The following is a 16436-nucleotide window of genomic DNA, read 5'->3' as shown; positions in this document are numbered from 1 at the left end:
ACTTGTAGAAGTTCTTTAACAAGTTTCATATAGAAGTTATTAAAAAAAAAAAGTTTATTTCTAGCCAAGTACATGCGAATAAATGTTATTGCTTATGCGCACATATGTATGTGACGTAATATCTTGTTATAATGAGGTAACAAGTGCCACAAATATATGAATAATGTTATAACGGCGAGTCCTTTAATAATATTGTAAAAGTTAAACACGAATTTGTGTATAGACTGATTCTATTTTATAAAATGTTTTATCGTTACTTAACGGTGTTTGATATTACAGAAATCGCAAATATATATATATATATATATATATATATATATATATATTTAAAGAAAGAATATAAATATATTATAAGCATATATATTTTATAATTAATTTAAAACAATACTTTTAGATTTGTTTACAACAGGTATAATTAAAACATAGAATTGTAAGTAAAACAGTGTTAAGTTATAAATTTTTTTTACTTTTTACATGCATTGTATTCTTGAATTAATGTTTTACAAGAAAAATCGAAATATATGAAACAATTCATATGTAAGACGAAATAATAAAAGTTTTTTTAAACAGTAAAATTTAGATTCATCTTTTTGTAAAAGTATACTGTACAAAATACAATATTGTATAGTAAAAGTATATTGTACAATCATATCAATACCGTATAAGTTAACACGTTCGCTACCGCTGGAAAACCAACCGTTACAAACTTTATTTTTAATAAGTATGCACAGTATGCTACGTTTTCACTTACATACACATGTACTGAACAAGAACGTGTTACATAAAGCGTCACATATGTACGATGATACAAAGTTATATTACATATTACATATGTACGATTCTCTCACGAAAATTGGTGCGTCACATACATGTAACGCATGGTAGCGAACGTGTTAAAGAAAGTCATATCTATAGAATAAATTATATCTTTATAACTAGAATTGATGAGTATATTGGTGTTTCCCCAAAGTTTTGAAATTTGCAATGAAAAAGACACTGATAAATTTTAAAAAATAAAATAATATAATATACAACGTAAAAGTAGATTTCTACTTTATCACAAATTTAAAGTGTGTATGCGATTTTTCATCTGTCACCTGATTCGTTGCGTTAATGGTATGTGAAAACTATAGATCGAATAAGACCGTCGCGAATTGCATGTGCAGTATTACCCACGCCGAACGAGAAGAACACAGAATCACAGGACATGTTTTGGGCGCAAACTCCTACTGGGTACCATCCAGCCTTATTAAATACCACACCGACTCGATAAACCTGTTAATAACAGAATAAAAATTCCACAATACAATTATACAATCAATGAAAAACAATAAATTGAAAGTGAGAAACTTCGACACTTGAGAATATAAAGAAAATCATTGCTTTATGAATTTTTACTTGATATATAACTGATTGTACGTAGTGGAAAAAGCAATCATGTGTTGTAATAACAAACCTTATGCTTCTGAATATAAACTGGTCGATTGAAAGTAATTTCCACGAGAGTACCAAAATTCGCTTTGGTGGTGAAATGTGTGTACGTCAACCGGGTGCCGTCGCAATCGAGGAGATGAGCGTACAAAATTTCGGTGTAAGACGTATCGGCGTCTATGGCGTGAGTGAAATTACTCGCCTATAAATGAAACGAGTGAGATGTAGGAGCGATATACATAACTGAACGGATATAATAAATTACATATTAATTTCTAGCTTACCGCCGCGATCTGCGTAGGAACCTGTACACCCACCACACAAATATTTTTATCCACACTGAACGTGACGGAACAGTCTAACACATTTGTATTCAAGCAATCCGTTTGCTGAACCACCGATCTGAGACAATAATACTTTGGTCCCTCGCGTACGACTACCGTGGAAGAGGTATTGGGCAAGTTTCCAGAGTCCTTGTTTATGCTCGCATCCACCAGTATCGGCGATGTGTTTCTCATCGTACTGCTGCTGGGCTCTCCGTCGTTTAAGAAGCCAGAACGTACAGAAATGCACGTATTTAAATTGCCATACGGAGCAAAAATGTGTCTTGAAGTCATCATCTAGAAGAGAAAATGTTCAATGAGAAAAATGCAAAAACGTTGCGATGCACATTTTCTTAACTCCCATCTGTAGTAAATGTGAAATAATGGGAAAGCAAGTTAAATTTACAGGCTCGTCTACAGGATATCAGCTGATTAAAAATAGAGGGATTATAGTTAGACGTCATTCTATATGCATGTGGTACAAAAGTGTCAAATACGAAGCACTAACCAGTAACACTAGGGAAGTGCCATACGGCGATTTTCCTGAAACTTGGCATACAAGTAGTACATGGAAAACTATTGGACACGTATATTGTTATATCGGCCCGAAAGCCGTTTGAAGGGTAGAAATCACCCTATCGATTTTGGGGGTAGGTTCGACTATTTTACGAATTATTTTGAATTCTTAAAAACGGACTTCAGATTCGTTATCAGCGACCCCAAAAACCCTTAGTTACCTGATTTCGCAACAATCGTAAAAATAATTCGTAAAATAGTCGAAAATACCCCCAAAATCGATAGGGTGATTTCTACCCTTCAAATGGCTTTCGGGCCGATATACGTGTCCAATAGTTTTCCATTTACTACTTGTATGGCAAGTTTCAGGAAAATCGCCGTATGACACTTCCCTAGTGTTACTTGTAAGAAAGCAGATAATAAGATGTTTGGAAGGGTATTAATTCCTCCGGAGGCGAAAAGGCGAATGTAAAAACGACTCGAAGGACCGTAATTGTAGTAAGGAGAATATAAGGCTCCTTTTTAGCGAACAATGCAAACGATAACTAATAAGTGACTTACCTCGCGATACGTGTCTCGGTATCCAAGCAATGTATGTGTTTTCTGGAAAGCGTATCTATGTGAATTAGCCAAGCCAGTGGAGGTAGGTGTCTAGGCAGGCGTGTAGGAGTGCAAAGCTGCAATGATTGTCTATGCAAAGGTGTAAGTGTGCGAGAATCCTCTAGCGTGTGTGCTAAAATGTGTGCGAGGAGAGGGTCCGCGCAAGAGAGTTTCTAGAACTTCTCTATTTTGTAGCCAATTAGTACGATCTGCTGCTGCCGTACGCACAAAGTGTCAATATTTTTAAGACTTGAGACACAAGACAGTATTGCGCGTTCAGTCATTCCCTACAAATTAAATTAATTACTCATGCAATATGTTACGATTTATTAATTATATTTATTATTTTAACACAATGTTATTTTAGTATTATCGTTTATTATTTTGATTTTGGTCAACATGTTCATTTCTTATTGCTCCAATAATGTCGAATCGATTGCGCTGTTTCTGACAAAATGAACAGCATATTGCTGCAATTTTTACAGCATCAGAAGACATCTTTCATTTGCTGATAACATTCGCGTCATATGAGGACGCATCTTTGAATATCCATGCAACCATTTTCAATTTAAAATTTCGTTATTGTGCAGACAATATGCCGACATATGACTATCTGGGTGGCGTGACTCCGAACTCCGAGGGCGACTCGCAAGAGAGTGGAGTTTTGCGCACTTTCGTTTTTGCGCAAGCTGCCGAAAAGCATGCGGGCAAGTATATACTCTATTGATTGCTACCGAGGATTGTCGAAGACGGCAGGATCGGTGAGCTATCGACATCGATCAATACTATCTCGTATCTTTAATACCGCTCGATAAGCGGGAGGATTGTCGAAGACGAGGTCGGGGTCAGATTACTTATCAGACATTCTGACAGATACTCATCATATACTGATTGATGACCAAAGAGAGGCGACTGAAGATGTGACATAAAAAAAAACTTCAAAATTAATCAAAATCCGTAATCAAAATTAATGGGAGAAAAAACTGAATCAAAACATAGAAGAAAATCGCCATGGATATGGAAGATTGCAAGCAGAATCGTCTAAAGTCTAATGGCTCCTGTACATGGGACGCGGTAACGTTTGCCGCGCGGCAGAAGTTGGCGTCACAGCTTGACTTCGATTGGCTACCGCGTTGCTCCTTGCCCTTGCCGCGGAGCAAGCGTTTCCACGTCCCGCGTGGAGGGGCCATAAATAACTTACTCCTGTATTCGTGGAACCGAAAACCGCGGGGTGAGGTTGCTTGACCAGTTTTGCCCTGCTGTTGGAATTAGTGCAGAAACCTTCGGGCATAGGTGTCTTGTTGCCGGTACACAGGATGTTCATCAGTATAGCCAAAGCCTCGTCTTTCGTGACCAGCGGTGACATGGCGGGACCCTCCGCAAATTCTTGCGGCGTCAAGCTCAGAAACCTGATCTTCAGGAGGGCATTTCCAATGACGGACTTGAGTGACTTTCCATTGGTCGGATCGAGAGACTTTCTAGAGCATTCCGCTTTGGCCCATCGTTCCAGCGCTCTAAATAACTCGATCTCCGAGCTGATATGCAGAGCGTCCTGATCCAAGACCTCGAGAAGCGTCCCGAGCTCGACGTCCTCCCAGCTGGACTCCTTCAGCACCTCGTCCGTCTTGATGTATATGATCTGCATGCATTTGTCCATCAGCACAGGTTCCTCGAAGAGCTTGGCAAACTCGTACGCTCTACAGGCTTTCTTCGGCGAGAGATCAGACCACAGGTACTTTGTGCACTCCTCTACTAAAGACGGTAGCATGTACTTCTTGGCGCAGTAGCACAATTCGCAGGCCAATTCGAAGGAGCCCAGCTCGACCTTGTCCGTATATATGTACTCCAGTAAGGCTTTGAACGCCTCCGGCTGAACGTCCCTTATCGGTATCGGATCGTTCTTCTCCGCCATGCCGCCGAAGAACATAGCTTCAAAGACCGGACTGGACATGGCCAGGAACAATTTGTGCCCTTTGAGCGTCTGCTGCTGGGGCTCCTGGCCGACGATGAAGTTGCAGTCGGACCATTGCCCGGTCTCCAGCAGATGCTGGCCGCGCTCCGACAGCTTCTGCTTGCTGATCTGCCAGTCACAGGGGGGTACACTCATCTTCGCGTTACATGTACTCCGAAGCTCTGCAACGCGAGAACGGAGAGAAGTCAAAAACCAGGGGAGAGAATAGAATCGGCTCACGTGCCAGAGGAAGCGGCCCGCGCGCGCTCGCGCGTGTACCTACTCGATGACGTTACCAGCGTACTCACCTATTTCCTATTGGGATACGCGTTAGCGCTATAAATACAGCGCTATAAACACATTCGCGAGGTGACAGCCAAGGGGGAGAGGAACGGTCGCCGCGTCGCTTTCCGATGCTCGCCGATGCTCGCGCGTCGTCGTAGCGACCGTAGCGTAGAACGCTACGCCATCTCACATCTCAGAGGAGAGAGAAGAGAATTTCCTTCCCACCACCCACCACCACCACTCACCACTCGCCACTCACCTTTTCGAGGCTCGATCTCTCCCCTCCCCTCCTCCCCCTCCGAGTCGCCGGAGTCGCCGGAGTCGCCCGTGCCGACGCCAGCCGACGCTTTTCGAAGCGGTTGACGCTTGCTCCGTCAGCTCCGTGCCGCGCTGCTCCGTTCTCGAATCTCGACGATTCTCCACGACACGACGTGTGCCAGTGCGCGCCCTCCTCCTCTCCCCCACCTCTCTCCTCCCTGTCCTTCTCCGCCGCTAGCGGTAACGCGCAAAGCCTCCTCTCCGGCTGATTTCAGTGATTTCAGACCGAACACCGAACCGAACACGTTCACCGCGGCGATCGATAGTCCCCCGCCCCCCGCGGCCGCGGAGAGAGAGAGAGGCGAGGGTTCGAAGCCGCGGAAGTGCCGTGAACGTGAAACGTGGGGTGTGTGCGTGCGTCCGGGGCCCGCGGACCCGTCGACGTCGCCGAAATCCGGATCTCTGTCTCTCGTACGCGCGCGGAAAACGGCGCGCGTTACTTCGATTTACTCGCGAGGGGCCCGTAGGCGCACGGGAAGAAAGCAGAAGAGAGAGAGAGGGACAGAGACGGAGTAAGTAGGAAGCCGACGACAAGCGGGTGGGAAAGCAAGAGAGAGAGAGAGAGAGAGGCGGATTCTCTTTCGGTGGCTTCTCGACGTTCGACGACCGTTGTGAATCGGCCGAATGGCGCACGCACGGCTCAGCTGTACGCGTCGTACGCCGTCCGTGCGCCGCGCGGAATAATGCGCCTGCCTCCAGTGCCTCCCGGGGATTCCTCGCGGTCCGGATGACAGCGCTCGCCAGCGACGGGACGTAGGGCGACGTCGGTGAGGTATGTATACGTACGTATACGCGCGCCGCGCCGGGCGACACATATACGCCCGAGACGTTCCCCGGGGCACCTTGGCGGAGGCGGAGGTTCGAGGTTCCCTTCCTCCCCCCCGCCCCCCGCGTGACCGAAGTTTTCCTCGGGGAGAGCGGAGACGCGCGCGAGCGTCGTCCGTGACGTCCGCGTGGCTCTCTTTCGGACTCGGAAGGGAACGGGCGAGGCTCGCGCGCGTGTCGCGCTTTTGACACGCTCGACGACGACGTGTCGCCGTGTCGCGAAACCGCCGTCGTTGACGTAACCTCTCTCGCGCGGGGCGACCGCGCGAGGAAGACGTCGGGGGGTCGCGCTCGCTTTGTCGCGCGCGCGCGCGCGCGCGCGCTTGTAAATTACGCGCGGCTGAGTCACTGTCCGTCGAGCGATACGCCGCATATTTCGTTGTGCTCCGCGTCTCGCCGCCGACAGACGTCCTTGTCGCGAGCTCAATTCCAACGGCTACGTTTACGTGGACACCCGTATGCGCCATGGGGGTCCGCGAACGTCTACGCGGTATGGAGTAACGCAGTTCCTATTTGTTTGTTTTACCTTGGCGCCGCGATGCCGCCGTAACGTTGTGTTCCTTTCATATGTCTTGTATTACATAAGAACCGAAAATATTGCCAAGGCGCGTAAACGCGCCGCTCGTTATCCGTTTTCGTACCTCTCGCGATGTTTGTAAAATATTTTTGCGCCACTAGCCACTAGCGTGTAAAAGGGAGCCCTGGCAATACCATTTTGCAATTTATAATTTTATGTATTGTTTATGTACCTATAGAGAGATCTCCGACGTTTGTGTATTTATATTTGTAACGTTTGTTTGTTTAGAAAGTATGGAGCGTCCATCGGGCGTCGCAGGTACTCCTCGCCCGAGTCAATGCTGCATTTAGCCTTGCGTTTCGATAGTCTTTAATGCGACAGAAACAGTACGTTGTTGAGGCACAGTAGTCCAAGCTCCTGTAAGGAGAGATGGATGCGGTGTGCGACGAGGACAGGCGGAGACGCCTGCGGGCCCTGGAGGAGAAAATAAGGGATCCGAGAAGCGTCACGAATATCGACTGCTTGTTGGACACGGTTCAGGCCCTGGTAACAGATTGCGATCACGCGAGCGTGAAACGTATGAAAAATATAGAAGCTTATATGAATAGATGTGAGTACCGTCCCAATGTTTATCGTAAACACGATAGCCATTCTTTTGGAAGCTTTAATAGCCGCGCCACACCGAGATTAGTAATAATCCGTTTGCGTTCTTGCAGATGACTTCGTAGCCCAAGAGATTTATAAAATGCGAATGCGCACGGACGATTTTACTTTGATAAAAGTAATCGGCCGCGGCGCGTTCGGAGAGGTGCAGCTGGTTAGACACAAATCTACGCAAAAAGTTTACGCTATGAAATTACTTAGTAAATTTGAAATGGTGAGACTCACACGTCCGTGTTTCCATTAACTTGCCGCGTATGTAAATATTTTCCTCTAATCTGGCTTTTACCTTATCGTGTTTAGATCAAGAGGTCGGATTCCGCATTCTTTTGGGAAGAGAGGGATATAATGGCTCACGCGAACTCCCCGTGGATAGTCCAGCTCCACTTTGCGTTCCAAGACCAGAAGTATCTCTACATGGTGATGGATTACATGCCGGGCGGGGATCTCGTCAACTTGATGTCGAATTACGAGGTGCCGGAGAAATGGGCAAAATTTTACTGTGCCGAGGTGGTGCTCGCGTTGGACGCGATACATAATATGGGTTTCGTTCATAGAGACGTGAAGCCGGACAACATGTTGCTCGACAGGCACGGTCATTTGAAGCTCGCCGACTTTGGCACGTGCATGAGGATGGATGTTGTAAGTTCGATCTCCTATTTTTTATTCCTCACTTTTGACGTCTAACACGAAATAACTCGGACGATGAAATCTTAATAGAGACCATTTTATGTAAGCGTTCTTGGGACTTGTTGAAACAAGATAAATACCTGAATTATTAATTCGCGGTTAAAAATTTCTAAGAAAAGATTTTGAAAATGTTATATAAACTCTCTTTTTCTAGTTAAAATTTTTCTCTGACGCGCTCAATTGTCTGCTTTGCAGGATGGTTTAGTGCGGTCCGATACCGCGGTCGGTACCCCCGATTACATATCTCCGGAGGTCCTGCAGTCTCAAGGTGGAGAAGGAGTATACGGTCGTGAATGCGACTGGTGGTCCGTGGGTGTCTTTCTGTACGAGATGTTGTTTGGCGATACACCGTTCTTCGCCGACTCTCTGGTCGGGACGTATTCGAAGATCATGGACCATAGGAATTCGCTATACTTTCCTCAAAACGTTGAGATATCTCACTCAGCGAAGAACTTGATATGCGGTTTCCTCACCGATAGAACGAAGCGCCTGGGTCGTAACGGCGTCGACGAAATCAAAAGCCATCCGTTTTTCAAGAATGATCAGTGGACCTTCGACAATCTGAGAGAATGCGTGCCGCCGGTGGTGCCCGAGCTTTCCGGGGATGACGACACCAGCAATTTCGACGATGTCGACAAGGAGGACGGGCCGGAGGAGAGTTTTCCAGTACCCAAAGCTTTTTCCGGGAATCATCTGCCCTTTATCGGGTTTACTTACTCAGGTGATTACCAGTTAATGGTTTCTTACGGCAAGGAATCCGTGGACGGTCTCGAGAATCATGTCAACAATGGTACTACTGACGATGTGAAGATCTCGCAGCTAGAAAATTTGCTGGAACGCGAGAGGCGGCAAGTAGAGACGATGGAGTCGAGGCAGAAAGCATTGAACGCGCAATTGGATGCCATGGCGTGTCGAGAGGCTGAGCTACGCGAGGAAGTTGGCAGGGCGGATAAGGAGCTGACTTTGCTCAGGCACAACTATAAGGAGGCGCAACGCAGAGTGGAGCACGAGACGGAGACTCGTCGCAAGGCGGAGTCGCTGCTGGTGGAGGTGAAGAAAAAGTTTGACGAGGAGCAGACGAGACGGGCGCGAGATGTCAGCAATTCCCAGCAGACGTCCGAGCGAGTGACATCATTGGAGAAGCAAATCAAAGAGATGCAATGCAAATTGGAGAGAGAAACGGAAACTGTTGTGAGATTGCGCAAGCAAGCGACGGAAATTACCGTGGCGCGCCAAGCCTCCGAGCAAATGGCGAACGAGTTGCAAGTTGCCAGAGCTCAGCTGCAAGCGCAGCGTGATAACTTGCAGCAAGAAGTTGCCACTCTTCAGGTATAATCTAATTTCTTCTTATTTCCTCGTTAAGTGTAAGAAAAAAAATTTAAATAATCTCTGGGTGGGCATTTTCGAAATTTGTATGTTATAAGTATTTATAAATTTATTGCAAATTTTCGAAAAATTATAAGTATTTACACAATTACAATAATTTTTAATATTTATAGAATAGTTTTTGAAATTTATATATATAAAATAAAAAAATGTAAGATAAGTTTTTTTTACATAAAATGCTTATTTGACTTTTTACAGGGCCAACTTTCCAAGGAACGTAGTTCGAGATCGCAAGCGTCATTGTTGACGGCCGAATTGGAGACTCGTCTTTCTACCTTGCATCTCGAGTTAGAGCGCAGCCATGAGAAAGAGGAGAAGGCGACTCTGGACAATAGGCAACTAACCGAAAGGGTTTCCGCATTGGAGAAAGAAGCTGCTAGTTTAACTTTGGAACTGAAAGCCGCGCAAGCCAGGTACAATCAGGAAGTTGTGGCACATCAAGAAACGGAGCGTTCGCGCATTCTTTCCAAGGAGGAGGCCAATCTGGAAGTTGTTAAAGGTATTTGCTTCATGTTTTACACGGAAATAGAGGCATTGTATTTTTTATAAAGTTTTATAATGTCGACATTTTATTTTGTCGATGCGATGCAGGGCAAAAGAATGGAATTTTCAAAGGTAATATATGTAATTCGCGAATATATACACCTTTCTTCCGTAATATATTTAAATTACATAATTTTTTATATGTATATAAAAACTGAATTTTTCTCATCATACTAATCCTTTACTTGTCTTCTCATTTATCTTATTGCTGCGTATTTTTGTAACGACATATATATTTACGTACGTATTTATTCTAATATCTATCTATGAATTTAAGCAAGTGCATTGCACCGTTATTTACATTGTGCATGTTGATTTATTAAATAGCTCTACAAGCAAAACTGAACGAGGAGAAAAGTGGCAGACAACGTGCGGAATTACTTGCGCAGGAAAAGGAACGTCAGACGTCAATGCTCTCTGTCGATTACAGACAGATACAGCAACGATTGCAGAAATTAGAGGGTGAGCACAGGCAAGAGATGGAAAAAGTCAAGGTTCTGCAGGGCCAAGTTGAGCAGGAGCAACAGAAAAGAAACGTTCTGCAGACCGACTTAGGCCAGCAAACGTCCGAAGCTGGCAGGCTTCGCGCTCGCGAGCAACAATTGGTCGGAGAGGTTGCTCAGTTGAGAGAAGCTAAGCGGCAATTAGACGAGGAGTTACATCACTTGAAGACACAAAGAAACATCGATCAGCTACAAACAAAAGAATTGCAGGAGCAATTGGAAGCTGAAGCTTATTTCTCGGTAAATAACAAAAGTTTGCCTTCCATATGATTTTAGTTGTTATCTGACAATAAAGGAATATGAATGAAAACTAACGTTTCAAACATGTATTATGAAAACTTGCTGTAATTTTAAATTTTCAAGGAGAGTTATAGTTTTTGCCTTCCCTTTTTTCAGACTCTGTACAAAACACAGACGCAAGAGCTGCGCGAAGAGTTGGATGAGAAAATGAGATTGCAGCAGGAATTGGAAGAAGAACGTAGCTCTCTTGTGCATCAGCTGCAGTTGTCCTTGGCGCGCGGTGATAGCGAGGCTTTAGCCAGATCCATAGCCGAGGAGACTGTGGCAGACTTGGAGAAAGAAAGAACCATGAAAGAGCTGGAGTACAAAGATGGAGTAACCAAGCATCACCAGGAGCTGAGCGCGAAAGAACAGGTTATAAACAGACTTAAGGAGAATGAGAGTGAATTCAAGAAATCGGTCGATCAGGCTCTGAAGGAGAAGGAAGACTTGAGCAAGCGATATAAGGAATTGCAGGATCAACTCGGTAAAGCGCAGTCCAATGTGGAGGAAATTGAGAAGCTGAGCAGCAAGCTGAAGACCGAACAATTGTTGAAGCAGCAGGCGGTCAACAAGTTGGCCGAGATCATGAACCGGAAGGACCTTTCGTCAAGCGGGAAGAATAAGAATAAGGCGTCCGCCGCGGATCTGAGGAAGAAGGAGAAAGATTGCAGGCGCCTGCAGCAAGAACTCACTCAAGAGAGGGAGAAGTATTCTCAGCTGTCAGCTAAGTGGCAGAAGGATTTGCAGGATATGCAAGTAAGTGGCGTATCATTGCTTGTGTCGAGTTAGAACCGTATATAGAATTACTTGAGTAAATAAGAAAACAATTTCCTTTTCCTCAGGCGCAACTCGTGGAGGAAAATCAAGGGAAGCTGAGGCTGCAGATGGAACTCGACTCGAAGGACTCGGAGATAGAGACACTGCAGATGAAAATCGCGTCGCTCAACTCAGAAACTGCAAGTGTCTCGTCTATAGAGAACGACGATGGTGAGGACTCGGTCCTGTCCGAGCACGGTGTGATGAGATTAGAGGGCTGGTTAAATGTGCCAAATAAGCAGAACATTAAGCGGCACGGTTGGAAGAAGCAATACGTCGTTGTTTCCTCCAAGAAGATAATTTTTTACAATAGCGAAAACGACAAATTGAACGCCGACCCGGTCTTGATATTAGACTTGAATAAAGTCTTCCACGTTAGATCTGTTACTCAGGGTGATGTTATCCGAGCCAATGCCAAAGATATACCCAGAATATTTCAGGTATCTATATTTCTCTCTATATTTCTCGATTCTTCGGATCATCAGAAATTTAAATGTTCATATCGCAATTTATTCAATTATAACTCTTAGCGTTTTAATAATTTGTAATTTTTATCTATGTGCACATTAGAATGCTTTTTTATGTGCATTTTATGTATTCTTTTATATTTTATTATTTTATTTATTTTACTTAAATTTATCATAACACACATAAATAAAATAATTCGGTATTTAAAAGATTCGTTATGTACTTCAATTATTGTTCAATAATTAATGTCGTATGCAGTTACTCTATGCTGGTGAAGGTGAAGCGAGGCGGCCTGGTGACGAGGGGAATACACTGCCTGGAGTGGATTTACCACAGCTCACAGATAAACCCGGCACTCAGTCGCTGAAGGGCCACGAGTTCGTGTCGATATCTTATCACATGCCAACGACCTGCGAAGTCTGTTCGAAGCAACTCTGGCACATGTTCCGGCCTTCGCCGGCTCTCGAATGCCGAAGTGCGTATTATTGTGTCTGTCATAATTGTTTATTTACTTCTACATACGTCGCTCTCGCGTTTTTGTACATAAATATATAAACTGCCATCGTTATGCACAGGGTGCCGCATTAAGGTTCACAAGGAACATTTGGATAAGAAAGAAGATGCCATAGCCCCGTGCAAGCTGCACTACGATCCGAACAGCGCCCGCGAGTTACTGCTGCTCGCGGCGAATCCCGAGGATCAGAAGTACTGGGTCTCGCGGCTGTCCAGGCGCGTCCAGAAATGCGGCTACAAGGCGAACTCGCATGTGGACGGCACGGGACAGCGCGTCTCGCCAAGGTAGCGTAGCCGTGCTGCTGCTCGACGTGAGCGGGGACTAAGTAGCTCTCTTATTTTGTGACGTCGCATGATGTGGGTGTAGAGAGGTTAGACTCGTTTGATTTTTCTTTCAACTTCTCCCCTTCTCTTTTCGTTTCCAACACTTCCCGCTTTCGTCGATCGTCGCGCGAGACCCATTACACGTAATATTCGTTAAATATTACACGTAATATTTAACGTTAAGCGATTATGTAAAATCGCTGTGCAAAGATTCGAATTTTTTATAGAGATGGAACAGGAAATTATTACGAAAGTAAAGTAATATTATTAATGATTAAGACCTTTGTAGCATTTTTTTACTTTAATAATTCGAACAAGATTTATTCTTTTATTTTGTAGTAATAGTTTAGTAATAATTTAAACATGTAAATTTATTTTTAAATTTTAAATCAGGATCGATCACTGTTGGGAAGTGCTTATTTATGTTATCTTGCATCATGAAAAATATCTTCCAGATTAGCCACAATTAATAGACGACGTAAAATCACATAAAATTTGTCAGCCGGAAAGGAAGAAAAATTATTCCTATACCTACCGATCTTGTATATACTTGTGTACGTATTGGTGTAATGCATGACATTGATTTGTGAGTGACGATTAAAACTGATCGGGCGGTCAAAAAGTGTGTGAAATCGAAAAAGTGTGTTGAGAAACGAAATGTTTATCGATTAAGGATAGCATGTTCACATGTAGATGTTCTACCGCACAAAGTGTCGAACTTTCAGCTTTCGACATTCGTTACGAAATAGATTAGCTTGCACTCTTTCAATCTGCACATCATTTAGTTACCGTGCTTTCGGTGCTTCTACGGCTTTGACTATGCGATGTTTTTTTTACTGTTTTTTTTTTTTTTTTATCGAACGGTACGAACGAACGACAGATGTACGTGACGACGCGTTCCTTTTTAGGGAATCCACAAGGTCGACCTTGAAGCCATACTTAACGGTGCAACAACGATCAGCAACATTGCCAGCGAACGCCAGTATGGGCAAGTGATCCTGGAAGACGCTAATACTGACGATTGTAGAAAGACTCCGCTCACGATCTGATGCCCCGCTTCCCTCAACAACGACGTCAGCGGGGATGTCGGGCCGTCGTAAATCAACTACCACGACCTCGTGATTTTCTCTGCGCACCTGGCGACCGAAGTAGACTGTTAATAATTTCCTAGATCGAGAATAATTGAAATAGCGATCGCGATTGTAATGTTACTGTTTGCAGCTAAGAGTAAATGAGAATCCAAGTTCGAGAATCGCTGGAGAAAACAGGGTTACTTATGTACCGGGTGATAGACGGATATGATTACGGTACGGGAAGGAGAGATTGAGGGAGGTAGGACCGCGCCATGTCCACTGTCTCTTTGCGCGCCATTGTCGTTCTCTGGAACGCTAACACGGAATCACACAGATGCGTTTCTTCGGAATTGCTAGATCGTTTTATCGTATCGATGATAAAATAAGTTAATAGTCCTTTTGTACGTTGTTCATGGTATTCACCATAGACTGTAGAACGTTTCTTCGAAGGTCGATCGAATTTTTGCGGCGATTTTTCCTGATTGGAACTATACTCGACTTTGTACGCACATTTCTTACTGCCTTTGATAACGATTAACAGTGAATCTTGATGGAAACTTTTAGCTTAAGGCATTTTTTGGATGCTTTAAACCAAAATTTCGGAAACCTGTAGTAAAGAGTATAGTATTTTGAAATTGTTTTATGTACATGTTATATATAGAATGTTTTCCGAGAACGTGTGTGTGTCAGTAGGTATACGCGCGGGAGTCTTTGCTTTTAACGTAACTTGCGTCTTAGAGCGGATTTATTTAACGTTTTGATATTCGAGGTGTTTTCGGGAGCAAAGTTATGTTTTTTTAAGGAAGGTGTAAATAAATTGAACACGCGTCCGAGGATTAACGTTTTTTTTTATCGAAGTCTGGCACGTGAGTCGGGGTTCCGCGGATTTTGCGAGGAAGAAGCAATATTTACCAGCGTATAGCGCGTGTAAGGGGTACATTGCGAGTACACAGCGGCGAGTGCTTGTATAGTAGAGATAATGATTACGGTTGTAAGAGTTTAAGAATTTTTATTACGACGATATACGAGCTAATGACGTCCGCTGTATCCTGACAGAGAAAGGCAGAAAGAGAGGAGGAGTGGGGGATGAGAGAAAGGGAGCGCTAAGAGAGGACGAACTAAAGAAAATCATGCATAATCGAGAGACTTAGAAGTTTTGTCATGGTGCCATACGGCTTGGCCATTCTTGGCATCGAAGGAAGCAACGAGAAGAAAACTAGGAACGACTTTAAGAACCGTATTAGGTTTATTATTAACGCGTCATCGCCGTCTGTGTTCTTTCCAAAATACCTCCGCGAGACATCGTGTCGCCCGAGACTCGTTGGAACAAAGAGAGCCGCTTACATCGACGTCAGTCAGCTAACTGTAGTTAATTACATTCTCCCTCTCCGCAAATTGAACCTACAAATATTGGTTGCAATTAAACAAATGATGATTCTGTGTGTCTGTCTCTCTCTTTCTCTCTCTCTCTCTTTTTCTCTCTTTCTCTCTCTTTCTCTTTCAGGGATGGAATCTAGACCGAGTTTCGTCTACATTTCTGAAGAGTCTAAGCAGAGTCGTTTTTTTCCAGAAATAATATTTCAGTCAATTTTGATTTATGGATGATAGCAAGATTTGGGAAAGAGCACAGAATCAGTGACTATATTTGAGTTAAGCAATAGAGAAAATAAAAGCAATAGACATAAATTAGGCAAGCATCTGTTACAACAAACTTTGGTCAATTAAATTCTCTTTCTTCATCTAGATTATAGCTAGAACTGAATGGAGAATGGAGAGTTTGCTAACTGGAGTGAGTTAACTAAAAGCTGTCGGTGTAAATGGCTCTAAGAACTCAGCGAGACGTCCTTCAAATGGTGCTCCTCCCTGTCCTATCCATCCTTTTGGGTTTAGCGAAGCAGTGAGAATGAGCGAGAAGCTGTTGAAAGCTTCTCGTTGTCGCGGTGGTAATCGAAGTTAAAAGTACGAGGGAGAGAAAGGTGCATAATGAAACCGAAAGGAAACATCATCCGATACTGCTCGTGCCTTCTTCATTTGTTTCGATCCTTCATGAGGGCGGAACTAGAAGAAATTTGACAATGAGAAGGAGAAAAGGAGAGAGAATGAGAATGAAAGTATGAGTGTGAGAGAGTGATAAAGAAAGAGAGAGAGAGAAAGAACTTGTTACAGCATATTTTATTATTGTTTAGTTATTTACAATCTGTATATTATTAATTATTATTACGATTAAAAGTATTTTGTAGATAATATGTGGCTCTCTTTGATGATACTTTTATTACCACCGACTGCGCAACCTTGAGTTCGATATTTCGCGGGTGATCGCGGTTATTGCGGTGTCTTAAAGCAATCTTTTTTGTTTTCTTTAAATATTATTTCAATTGTGCTATGATCGATGAAAAAGCTGCCTTTGCTCTC

At 43.7% G+C, this 16436-nt stretch overlaps 2 protein-coding genes across 9 annotated transcripts; one reads left to right on the top strand and one right to left on the bottom strand.

Moving 5' to 3' along the window:
* Nucleotides 1-1000: 1000 nt before the first annotated feature.
* On the bottom strand, nt 1001-5386 carry LOC143902958 (BTB/POZ domain-containing protein 1). 3 transcript variants are annotated; one of them, XM_077416235.1, is made up of 6 exons: nt 5366-5386; nt 4072-5003; nt 2832-2873; nt 1716-2051; nt 1457-1633; nt 1001-1275 (listed from the first exon to the last, which is right to left on the bottom strand). In XM_077416235.1, exons 2-6 carry the CDS (start codon nt 4975-4977, stop codon nt 1111-1113), a joined length of 1626 nt encoding a protein of 541 aa, XP_077272361.1. In that variant the 5' UTR covers nt 4978-5003; nt 5366-5386; the 3' UTR covers nt 1001-1110. The 3 variants fall into 3 exon arrangements, with proteins under 3 accessions (XP_077272361.1, XP_077272360.1, XP_077272362.1); XM_077416234.1 differs by lacking the exon at nt 5366-5386 and adding an exon at nt 5130-5308; XM_077416236.1 differs by lacking the exons at nt 2832-2873; nt 5366-5386 and adding an exon at nt 5130-5307.
* A 134-nt stretch (nt 5387-5520) lies between these two features.
* Nucleotides 5521-16268, top strand: Rock2 (Rho-associated, coiled-coil containing protein kinase 2). Of its 6 annotated transcripts, XR_013258542.1 has the most exons (14): nt 5521-6196; nt 7055-7376; nt 7483-7643; nt 7730-8068; nt 8312-9445; nt 9701-10001; nt 10094-10117; nt 10382-10788; nt 10945-11586; nt 11673-12086; nt 12373-12589; nt 12690-12912; nt 13860-14099; nt 14173-16268. XR_013258542.1 is itself a non-coding variant. In XM_077416212.1 (13 exons), the coding sequence occupies exons 2-13, from the start codon at nt 7196-7198 to the stop codon at nt 13945-13947; spliced, it is 4131 nt and encodes a 1376-aa protein (XP_077272338.1). In that variant the 5' UTR covers nt 5521-6196; nt 7055-7195; the 3' UTR covers nt 13948-16268. The 6 variants fall into 6 exon arrangements, 3 of the variants coding, with proteins under 3 accessions (XP_077272338.1, XP_077272340.1, XP_077272339.1); XR_013258543.1 differs by having other exon boundaries at nt 12690-12998; nt 13860-16268; XM_077416212.1 differs by having other exon boundaries at nt 13860-16268.
* The last annotated feature ends 168 nt before the right edge of the window (nt 16269-16436 follow it).

The sequence above is a fragment of the Temnothorax americanus genome, unplaced genomic scaffold (genome assembly GCF_048541705.1).
Source record: "Temnothorax americanus isolate GAGA-0224 unplaced genomic scaffold, ASM4854170v1 Scaffold42, whole genome shotgun sequence".
Classification (NCBI taxonomy): Eukaryota; Metazoa; Arthropoda; class Insecta; order Hymenoptera; family Formicidae; genus Temnothorax; species Temnothorax americanus.
The sequence above is the reverse complement of the archived record's forward strand: the minus strand, read 5'-3'. Positions and strand labels throughout refer to the sequence as shown.

Bases quoted from the DNA above. Each gene is read 5' to 3' on its own strand.
- LOC143902958 (XM_077416235.1), bottom strand. From the start codon at position 4,977: ATGAGTGTACCCCCCTGTGACTGGCAGATCAGCAAGCAGAAGCTGTCG. The intron at 2,874-4,071 runs GTAAGTTATTTA...TACGCTTTCCAG, and splicing joins TCGGTTCCACGAATACAGGA to AAAACACATACATTGCTTGG. The intron at 1,634-1,715 runs GTAAGCTAGAAA...TTTCATTTATAG, and splicing joins TTCCTACGCAGATCGCGGCG to GCGAGTAATTTCACTCACGC.
- Rock2 (XM_077416212.1), top strand. From the start codon at position 7,196: ATGGATGCGGTGTGCGACGAGGACAGGCGGAGACGCCTGCGGGCCCTG. The intron at 8,069-8,311 runs GTAAGTTCGATC...TCTGCTTTGCAG, and splicing joins CGTGCATGAGGATGGATGTT to GATGGTTTAGTGCGGTCCGA. The intron at 12,913-13,859 runs GTAGCGTAGCCG...GTTCCTTTTTAG, and splicing joins GGACAGCGCGTCTCGCCAAG to GGAATCCACAAGGTCGACCT.